Source organism: Chiloscyllium plagiosum, unplaced genomic scaffold (assembly GCF_037043375.1).
Source record: "Chiloscyllium plagiosum isolate Xiang-an unplaced genomic scaffold, Cpla_swu_hap1 HiC_scaffold_25, whole genome shotgun sequence".
Taxonomy (NCBI): Eukaryota; Metazoa; Chordata; class Chondrichthyes; order Orectolobiformes; family Hemiscylliidae; genus Chiloscyllium; species Chiloscyllium plagiosum.
Genome location: NW_028270163.1, coordinates 23,166,437 through 23,177,984, shown reverse-complemented (window position 1 = coordinate 23,177,984; position 11,548 = coordinate 23,166,437). Strand labels below are relative to the sequence as shown.

General features: G+C 36.2%; 1 protein-coding gene across 9 annotated transcripts in view; it reads right to left on the bottom strand.

Moving 5' to 3' along the window:
- Positions 1 to 779: 779 nt before the first annotated feature.
- arhgap44a (Rho GTPase activating protein 44a) overlaps positions 780 to 11,548 on the bottom strand; it is a 314,883-nt gene continuing 304,114 nt past the window's right edge. For 7 of the 9 annotated variants that reach the window (XM_088000491.1, XM_088000490.1, XM_088000493.1 and 4 more), the window contains one exon: positions 780 to 2,551. In XM_088000491.1, coding sequence (XP_087856617.1) covers positions 2,400 to 2,551 — 152 coding nt within the window. In that variant the 3' untranslated portion in view covers positions 780 to 2,399. Of the gene's footprint in view, positions 2,552 to 5,542; positions 5,594 to 11,548 lie in introns of all 9 variants that reach the window. The other 2 variants (XM_088000494.1, XM_088000492.1) reach the window with 1 other exon arrangement.

The window sequence follows — 11,548 nt, the reverse complement described above, 5'->3', positions numbered from 1 at the left end:
TTTATTGAAGATCTGAGGAAAATATTTTTCACTCAGGTGGTTGTAGATATATGGAATGTGCTGCTTGGGAGAGTGTTGCAGGCAGGTCCTCTCGCAACATTTAAGAAGTATCTGTACTAATGCTAGGGGATGGTATGCTATGGACCAAGTGCTGGCAAATGGGAAAGTGTAGTTTGATGTTTGTTGGTTTGCATAAACATGGCAGGCTGAAAGGTCTTTTTCTGTGCTGTATGACGATCAGACAAAACTGCCTTGTCAACAGAGTTCCACTAAAGAACAGGCCTCTGTACTTTAATTTTAAAACATTTCCTCAGGATCAGTAAGGCAGCAGCTTGATTTCATTATTTCTTTTGCAAATGACAAAGATAAAGGCCTCCTCATAATTCAGAAATACCAACACTTCATTAAGAAGGAAGTATTAGTCATCAAACAATGTAAGAGGCACCCATCAACCTGAAAGATCACTACTGTGTTGATTTTTTTATGTGGCATTCTTCCTTATCTTATTGACTTTAACAGATTTGTAACATCTACAAAGACGGAATATACATAGTACCATTATAGTTTACACAGCAATATGACATCTGTCTCTACTTCCATCTAGGATTATACTCGACAGAACCCCCATCAATATTCAGACCTACAAAAGGGTTCACAATGATTAATCTCTGCAAACTCCCCACCCTAGGACCAAATGGAGTCATATCTATTTCTTTTTATGTACATTTAGGAAAGCCTGTATCCATTATCATCATCCATACCACAGAACCACACATCTCTGTAATGACTGGAATGTTTAATATTTTGTCAAAATGTGTACATTTTTTTTGTTGTTGATATGAAACTGCAACATCGTTCCAGGACACATCAAATCTGCTCTACATTTTGTAATATTTCCGTTTTTATTATTTTCTGTTCAGTTTTCTCCAGGTTTTAGATGAGAGACCACAGATGAGGGAATCAGCACAACTTTATTTCTCAGACATTGCCACTAAACCCTCTATTTCAACAAGTGTTTATTTTAAAGCACTATACTTATATATATTTTCAAGTGAAACATAATGCATGAAACAAGTGTTTATATAACAGATATATTATGTTCTCTCATAGCTCTACACTGTATGATCATTTAAAATAAATCACTGCATGGAGCAATGTTTTAGGTCCTGTACATTACAAAGGTAATAGCCACATAATCAGTCACCAGTCTAACCCCTCTCCCTTAAATACACAGTATATTTTTAATACAACATTTACATAGACATTAATTAAATTCTATTCATACAAGGTATTCTGGCATGATAACAAGTAAAGTTTTACTGCCACAACAGTCCATTGTAATAGTCACCATCCATGTACAGACTTTTTTTTGTTTAAAAAGTACAATACTGACAGCTTTCTTCCTCTTTTCAGGCTGAAGTTACTTTCAGAATGATTGGCAAATGCCATGTGTTATACAAATTTAAACTATACCACAGCATTAAGCACATTTCTGCTTTGAACTGTATAAACAGACAAATACCAGGGTGTACAATGGGACGTAGAATTATATTTTCAATGATGATTCATATCACAATGATCAGAAATAAAGTCTCACTTTTATTCTGTGTGAACAGTTACTTTTGGAAATGGATTTTGATTACGATTCTGTAATACTCAAAGTGGACAAAATCTTTGACTGGCTGTTGTTATAGGTATGCATTGAAAAGGTTTTTCCTCACTCAACAGTGCCTGTTGACTTAGTCCTGAGTGTACCTTCTTCACTTGTTGGACAATGAAGATTTCTTTTGATAATTTTTGTATTGTACATTAATCTATGGTTTGAGGCCCGTCTTTCTGTCTGCCCTAAGGACGGGCTCATTGCACTGTACAACAGAAAGTGGTTTCTTCTGGAGATGGAAGATTTCTAAACGCAAGATTCTGACCTTCTATTTGTGGTAAGCCATTCTCTCCAAAGAATCAGAAGTTTTGCCAAATCTAGAAACTCAAACTACCATCTCATAAAAGACAATTCCTTTCTATGTAGGAGACATACATGTTTATTTCTATGTGGGTATGAAAGCATTCTTTTGTATGGTGCTATTGGGTTATCACACACTATGAAAATATATAAATCAAATTAAATGGCAGGTTCAAAGGCCAAGTTTTTTTATTGAAAAAGCCATTTCTGTAAGGCTAAATAAAAAGTAAATTTGATCACAGACAACAGAACAGTGTTTTTAAGGGCTGACTGACCATAATCAAATCGAAGCAAATTTTTTTATCTTAAAGAATTCCATTCCCATAGTTAATAGAAGCAGTTGTTCTTGCAATTACATGTGAAGTGATGCCCACCGATCTACCATCCTGTCGATGTAATATATGTACAGCTTGAGTCACACAAATGGAGTGTTCTTATGTCATAGGACAGTACTTTCTGACTCCTCGTCAGAATCTGCTCTTATTCCAGAGTCTGCCACAGAGTTTGTGCAAATTTGGTCTGAAGATTCTGTGTAGAGTGCATCATGAAGCTCTACTGACTGTATAAAAGAGGGATCTGGATTGTCAATATCTGCAAGCAGTGAAAATAGGTCATTGATTAGCAATTATACAAATTAATCCAATGACAGACATACATATATAGATACTTCAAAATAAGTCATTCCATTAAACATTCTTGTTAGTGCCATTAGCTTCTGACAAATAATAGGGATGTCACAATATGGTCATCTGACAAGATCAGAAGGGATGCTGGATTGTTTAAATATTTTGTCCCTATCTTTAGATCCTGCCAATTTCATCCCTTGTTGCTCCAAGTCTGAGAACACTTCACACAGAGTAATGTTATTTTGTTCCTCTCTGTCTGTCCATTTACTGTGCAATGTCTCAGCTATGTACAGTTCCATTGTGTGTACAGCTTTGAGGTTGTTAGTCTGTGACCTGCGCAGTGATCTGAAAGCAAGCACAATTAAATCATGCCATCTAACAACAGACTGACACTCACTGGTTCTTGCTCACTCCCATTAAAATCTGTTAATAGGTCTTTTGAACAGATCTAGTGAAAAGTAGAAATTCTTGCCATAGTTTTCACTTGTGATCTTAAATTGTTTCCAAAGATCCTAGATATGTAGAATCATAAACTTTTCAATACTGAAGGAGGTATGCAGCACATTGGGCTGCCAACTTGAGTGAGTTATCCAATAACCCTGTAAGTATTTCCTTTACAACTTATTATTATATTATGTTTTGAATAATAGTATTTAGTATAGTACATCAACCCACATGTAACGTTATTTTGTGACATCTCATCTCCAACACTATTGTTAATTACCTTAAGTCTGTGTCCTATAGTTACCAACTAATTGGCCAGTGGAAGCAGTTTCTCCTTGAACTACTAAAATCTTTCATGATTTTGAACAGCTCAGTGACATTTCTGCTTATTGTTCTCTATTCTAAGGTTATCACCCTCAGCTTCTCCTGTGCTCGCTCTTCATGGCTTTGAAATCCTTGCAAACGTATTGTGGCCAGAAAAGGACACAATGCTCTAGCTTGGGGCTAACCAGTGATTTATGGAGGTTTCGCAAGTTTCCTTGTTTTGCCACATAATTCCCTTATTTATGAATATATGGATCTGTATTCTTAGTGAACAGGGGAACTAAAGACATTGAGACCTGGAAGTGTCGACTGATTACTCAGTAACTGAAAGCAAGTAACAGGTTGACATTCAGAGTTGATCTTTTCTCCAAATTAAGGAATTCTGATCATGTATCACACCTGAAATAGTCAACCATCTCTTTCAGAATCTGATCAACCTTCTGTACACCTCTGCCTCTTTCTGGTTTTATTTCAGATTTTTAGATTTTGCATATTTTCTTGCCAATTCTGCATACTTCCATATACTGCTCCTCTACATGAGCAACATCCCACATTTCACTGCATGACCTGGTTTATCTGGTCTTGTGAAATTCCTTCCAGATCTCCTGTGCGACGCCTCATTCTGCAAACAGAGAAAGGGTCTGGGCAATAACCCATTGTTCTCTTTTCTGTACTCATTGCTTTGCTGTAAATTTCTAGAAATATTTTACTTGTTTCAAAAGTTGTAGTCAAACACACAATAAAAATTACAAACACTCTCATTAGCAATGAACTAAAATAAAAGCTAAATTTATAACATAAATTGTGGTATTGGATTTTAAAAGATCTGTGGTATAATTTGTATTTTGCACATTGCCAGCCAAACCACAACTGTAGTCATTGGCACCATCTTAAATTAGTGAAAGACTCATCATCTCTGTATCTTTGATGTGCAATAATATTGCATCAGTGAAAAGATGAAAATATATAGAGTGAAATTGGCAGCTCAGGGGCTCAGTGGTTAGCACCGCTGCCTCACAGCTTCAGGGAACTGGGTTTGATTCCAGCCTCAGGTGACTGTCTGTGTGGTTCGTACATTCTCCCGGTGTCTGTGTGGATTTCTTTCCAGAGTCCAAGGATGCGCAGATCAGGTGGATTGGCCATGCTAAATTGCCCATAGTGTTAGGTGCATTAGTCAGAGGGGAAATGGGTCTGGGTGGGTTACTCTTCAGAGTATTGGTGTGGACTTGTTGGGCCAAATGGCCTGTTTCCACAATGTAGGGAATCTAATCTAAATATTATGTTGTGATGTCTTATAAAATGATCAAATATGCACTATATAATACAAGATTTATTTCATGTATTTATTAAATGAATTATTTCAACACAGATGTGTTTGTGCCAAATTGGAAGCTTATCTTTAAACTACATCCGTGGGAGTGTATCTAATGATGTAATTGAGATGGTAGAGAGACTAGATCAAAGCTCCCTGCAAGCAGTCTCCAATGTCAGTGTAAGTTAAGGTTTCCATCCTGCGCTCAGTTGCTTGCTTCTCGCCACTCACTTAGTTTAAGAGCTGACAAGTTTACAAACATAAAACTCTGACCACAGTATCTAACTCTGACCTTAAACAAAAGACAAAATGTTTAGTCAGACATTTCCTTCTTATAACGCAGCTTGTGTTAACATTAAACACTTTTACATTTTATGTTTCAATTAAAATAGAATCATATGAAGGTTTAAATTCTTCTGTGGACAAGCCATCAGTTCTGGTAATCTTGAAATTCAGTGCGTTGATTCAGAATGTGGAAAATGCACAATGTAACAGTAGCTAGCTAGATAGTGTGGGATTATATCCTCACACTGTAATATCATGACATCCCTTATAAATGATAGTAATGAAATGAAACAGGGCAAAATATTTCATACAAATAAAGCAAGTTACATTTAATTGCTAAAGCCATGGGATCAAAAGATTCATTCAAGTACATTACATGGTTGTAAGGGGCAGAAAATAAATACACTTAAAAAAGAGCAAGAATCACTCATTAAACATTTGTGAATTCTGTGACAACATCAAGCCATGCAACTCTGCTTCATTCTCATGCAAAGGCCAATTCAGATGAGTTAGTGATGACATACAAATAGCAACTGGAGGAGTTGCAAAGTTAGCTGAAGTGCCAGAGGGGAAGTTGTTGCTCTGCCTTACCCTAAATTCCCCCTCACACTTAGCCAATACAGACTCATTCTGGTCAAACAGCTGCAAGAATGAAACATAGGCACCCAAAAAGGAAAAAAAGAACATAATAGAAAAATTGTTCAGAATTTCAGAAACGATAATCAGAGAGATTCCACTAAAAAGTAAATTTATATCAATCACACAAAATTGAAATGTAACACACGCGAGAAATTAACTGTCCATTTAGGTAAGAAACATATAAACTACAGTCAAATTAAAATGGAATAATGAAATGTAATAACTTGAAAAACATATTATACATGTACAAGCTTGTATGAAATGCTAACTATTAAAGATTCATATTTCCCAAATCATCTTTTGATTTTAAAGATCATATGCAAATATTTCTGATTAATTTGATGTTCTCAACTGGAAGAGCTGGCTCTTGGTGGTTATGATCATAAGGGCTTTCTGGTGTTATACCCAAATGACTACTCTTGTATAAGAAAAAGCAGTTAATACTGGTAGCCTCCAAAGCCATGGAGATTTATTCAGTTATTGCCTGGAATTAAGGCCAGCAGCAATTTCAGAGAGAAACATGTCCTGCATGTTTAGTAATATTTTTGTGATGCATTTAACATCGTGATGACACTATCATCATCGATTTCAAATCATTGTAACACAATGCTGTCTGCTTCCCCTGCACTTCTCCAATTCCATTGCCTTCTCATTCACAATGGCATCCATATGATGACACTTGAAGATGATGGAACTTAAAATTAATGTTTATTTGTGTTTAAAGTCTAATAGCAACACTCCTACAAACTCCAAAGAGTATGCTAATGCATTTTATACTAACATAAAGTCACATAGTGTGAAAGCAACTATTTTGATATCAGGCATAAATTGGTCTTACTTTAGTTTGAACCTTCACTCTCTCGGCCTATTATTATGGTTTAACTATGTCGAGAATTAACTTTACAATCCCAGTTCATACATCACCTTTATTTACCACATCACATGACACATTCTGTGGTTCACTCTGAAGTCTGTATTAAATCAGATTAAGCTAAAAATCACACAACACTAGGTTATAGTCCAAAAGGTTTAATTAGAAGCACTAGCTTTCGAGGCGCTGCTCCTTCATCAGGTGGTTGTGTTGGACTATAACCTGTTGTTGTGTGATTTTTAACTTTGTACACTCCAGTCCCACACCGGCACCTCCAAATCATTAAATCAGACTAGTAGTATATGCAGACTCATTTAATCATCAGGGACCATAAGACACTGGAGCAAAAGTAGGCCATTTATTCTGTCAACAAAAACCATTAACTTATGCCAATGGATTATTAAAATAGCAATTTATTTTGCAGCCACATGTTTGAACAGCCTAGATGTTATACCAAAATCTAACAGCTCCTTCAGTTTTTTGGAGGAAGTGGTTAAAGGAAATTGTAAGTATCTAGAGAAGCTTTACAATAGATTATTAACAAACTCACTACAGAACACTATGTTTCTTCTCAACAACACAAAGGAGGGAGAAAATTGGATTATGGATACTGTTATTAATATGGCTCAGCTTCTTAAATTTAATAAAAGTCAACGTGCCAACAACAAAAATACAGCCATTTTGAACTGGGCGATTCTGATGAAGGGTTATCAACATGAAACATTATTTCTCTCTTCAGAAGATGCCTGCCTTTCTGCGTATATCCACATTTTTGCTCTTATTTGAAAAGCAAGATGTTTATTGACATGAAAAGTTACAACTTTCTGGCTGATAGAATTTGATTTTTTAAATTCTTTTATTCTTTGATAATTCAGTTTGGATTGATCAGTTAAAGGGTGTGAAAACTGCTGAACCACAGAAGTGGGAAACATCAGCTTGTCCTGAGAATTACTAATCAGCTGGGAACATGTTTGGCAGCTAGTGAAGAGCTGCATAAAACAGACTGGGCAGCACTGGTCAGTCAGAAAGCATTGCTGGTCAGTCAAGGTGCTGCATTGGTCAGACAGATACACTGCTGGCTAGTGGGACAGCATTGCTAGTCAGAGGCCTGTACAGACCCATCAGAGAGTTGCACTGACCCATCAGAGAGCTGCACTGGTCAGTCAGGATGCTGCACTGGTCAGTCAGAGAGCAACTAACTGGTGGCCTAACCTGTTGATGTTGAAATAGTGTATGTAAACAGGTAAGATAATTCATTTTAAAATACATTAATTGGACAAGAGGTAGAACAATTTGAGACAAGTTCTTGTTGCAAAACTGTTTAAAACAAACTCGATTCATGAAAATAATAGTGTAAAATGCATCTTATCTGAAAAGCCTCAAAAGCCTCAAGGCCATTTTGTATCCTCTTGTGTCTCTTTGTTTTGATACAATGATCAAAAGTAACTATAAACTGGGTGATAAGAGAGAAATAAATGAAGCAAGATGAAATAATCTAAAGTGATTAGGAAACCTTTGCATATGATCTTGGATGTTATACTGAACTTAATCTTTAAAATTTAGTTGATTATGATAATACATAACACTTCAACAGAAATAAAATACCACAAGATCAGTGAATGAGTGTTTGGTTAAAAGGATGATTATTAGAAGCTTTACCAATACCTTTGTGCATCTATATCAATTGATGAGACTGAACTCAGTGAACAAGCAGATTTTCAAACTAGCTAAATTCATTTTTCAGATTTCATATTTTGTAGAATACTTGTCTAGCTGTGGGAGATGACTCAACATTTTATATTTGGCATGCATTTTTCTAACAGTGAAATGGATAGAAATCTACTAAGTCCAGACTGAAACAAACTTTTTGCACTGTTCTCATTTTGACATGGCAAGTGTGACCAACTAGTTGTAATAATTAGTAAAACTCATTAAATTATTCAGCTTTTAAGTGACCATCAGGAGGTAACAGATCTTGCAAAACATTAGAATTCCTTCCCTTTCCAGCAGGAAGAAAAAGGTTTACTTTATCTATAAATATTAATTCCAGTATGTCCATTATCTTCCAATCGCAATAAACTGATAGATCAGATCCTGATTTAGAAAGTGCTTTAAATCTGTATCTGACTGTGCACCTCCTCCAAAATACAGTTCACATCTTTTGGACACTGAAAGTAAAGGACCTCATGTAAACATTGTGTTAAAGTGTTACTTTTAGTTATTTTTTCAAATCTTTTGACCTTTCATAATTTATCCCAACTGAATTTTCAAAGAATGATATCGAGAAGCTATATATCATCATATTCCTGCAGTGCTGAGGGTTGTGTCTTTGCGATGAGTTGGGCTGGTCTCATTGACTGTTTAGCCACATTGACTGTTTAGTCCCAAGAGCTGAGTATTGTTAAGTACTTCATTCTGTATTGCATGTCTTTCATTCAGCATTCCAATTTATCTGAAAAGCACCTTTACTGGTGATGAGCAAAGGCTATTTTCAGTCGGGAGAAGAAGCATTCTTCCCGAAAATCAACGAACAGTGAAATGTGGACGAGCTGCTTAATCTTCCAGCTGAATTTTCACCGGTTTCAGAATATTTTAGATCAATTGTTTCTCAAAAGCGGAACACCAGAAGTTGAAAAGGGTGCGTTGCTAGGATTTCAGATATCAGCAGTGTATCAGCCAATTAAAGAAAGACTCTGCCTAGCAACACATCCTGAAGGCCTTATACCTTTGCACAAGGTTTCTCCTTCGCTGGAAAAATTTCCTGAAATTAACAGTGTTCATTATTGCACATTTACATTATTTACTTAGTCATTGATAAACCGTAACTATTATACAGCAGTGAATTTACTAGGTAGAGGTTGTCTTAAGAGGCTGCATTTAATGTGAGTAAGGTGATCTCTATAATTGTCCATGGAGATAATGTTACTCTTTCTAATGGTGGGATAAAGAGAAACTGGGATTGCTTTTGGAAGTGGTCATATTTACGAAGTGTTTTCATCGTCTCACATAAATCACTGTGTTGGATGTGGGGTCATTGGTTTTTACATTTTTCAGCTACTGAGGAGTGGACAGTAACTAGAACACTGGGGCTAATGAATAAATCTGTGCATGCGCAGCTACTCCTGTTAACTACCCTCCAAACAGGATAGTTTCCCAATCATCTTGGGCATGAATTGGAATTGTTGACTACTATTCAAAGTAGTTATTAACAGAGCAAAGAACACATTTGGAAATAAAAGTAAGTGTGGGAAATTCACTATGTGGATGCGCAATCGAAAATGTTGCATGTCTCAAGGACAATATTATTTCCTGCCATGAACATTGCTTTCTTTGAAATAAATATTTTAAGATTTCATGGCAAAATGACCATGGTTCAAATCATGTATTTGAATTCTTGTTTCATTTTTTTTTACAACAAAATAGATGTCAGCAGCAAAAACCGATGGGGATATGCTCTCAGGAAATTGGTTTAATCTGTTTAAAGTTGAACATATTTAAATTTATATTTTCTTCCAAGTTCTCTCATGAAAAAAAAGGAATTTTCTCCAGTGGGGAGTCACACAGCACGGAAACAGACCTTTCAGTCCAACCAGTCCATGCTGAACATAAGCCCAAACTAAACTAGTTCCACCTGCCCACTCCTGGCCCATATCCCTCCTTTTCATGTCTTTTAAATGTTGTAATTGTACCCACATCCACCACTTCCTCAGGAAGTTCATTCCACATGGGAACTGCCCTTTGTGTAAAAAATTTGTCCCTCATTTTTTTAAAATCTCTCTCCTCCCATCTTAAAAATCCACTCCCAGTCTTGAAATCCCCCACCCTAGGGAAAAGACAACTACCATTAACTCCTTCTATATCCCTCATTATTTTATAAACTTCTATCATGTTGCTCTCAACTCATATGCTCCAGTGAAAGAAGTCCCAGCCTTTCTTTATAACACAAACCTTCCATACCCGGCAACAGCCTGGTAAATCTCTTCGAACCCTTTCCAATTTAATCATCCATCCTTTAACACAGTATTCCAGAAGAGGTCTCACCAATGTCTTGTACAACCTCAACATAATTTCCCAATTAGACATTCCCGACAACTGTCAGTAATGCTCCAGGCAGTCAGTACTGATTCCAGTGGAGGAACAGAGTCATCTTCTCAAGTTAAACTAGCTTGCACCTTTTGTTCAATATATGGTTTAGATATGGTATGTTGTTGTTGTGTTGCCATAGTCTTACCAGACCACAGGAGCTGTTCTCTTATTAGAGAGAAGTGACTGGTGATCACTTCACCTGAGAACCACCAGACCTCAGCCGAGTGAAGAGGTTGAGGAGAGTCCCTCATGGTAACTTCAAACCGGTAATGGGAAATGAACCCACACTGTTGGCATCACACTGCTCTGCAAACCAACGATCCAGCCAACTGAGCAAAGCTGATTCCCAGAAATGGTTATCATGAGAGGCTTTGCCTGGCAATTCATCTGAGAATACAGACTGATGGATATTACTATCAGGGACTTCACCACACACTTAACTATCAGCTATGTTAGTGTCATGATTATGTTACAGACAAATAACTCTGAGAAACTGCATTCAACACACTAGAAAAATTTAAGAAATATAAATCCAATTTAAAACAATATGGAGAGAAACAAAAACTCAGTATGACTATGACTATAATTGCCATAGCAATCTCCAATGCCCTTTAGGGAATGAACCCTTACATAGTTGGAAACCTTTGTAACTCCAACAGCATACTAATGTGGTTGGCTCTTTAGTGCCCTCACAAGTGGCTTTGCAAGTAAAATGTGTCAGTCCAAAAAGGTGATTGAATGTCCACTTCTCAAGTGGGGAGTAATAAATGCCTATAGTGCCCACACTTTTAGAATGAATTAAAGAAAGATATTATTGCTTTCATTTTGAAATAATATAAATGTTTTAAGATTTTGAATCATTAGAACTTTTTTAAAAAAACATATAAAACAAGAATTCAAATTCATTTCACTGATCTTATTATTCCAAACTGAATAATTTAAAAATACTTAAATCCATTAATTTACAATGCAATGTAACATGTTAGCATGATTCGGTGTCC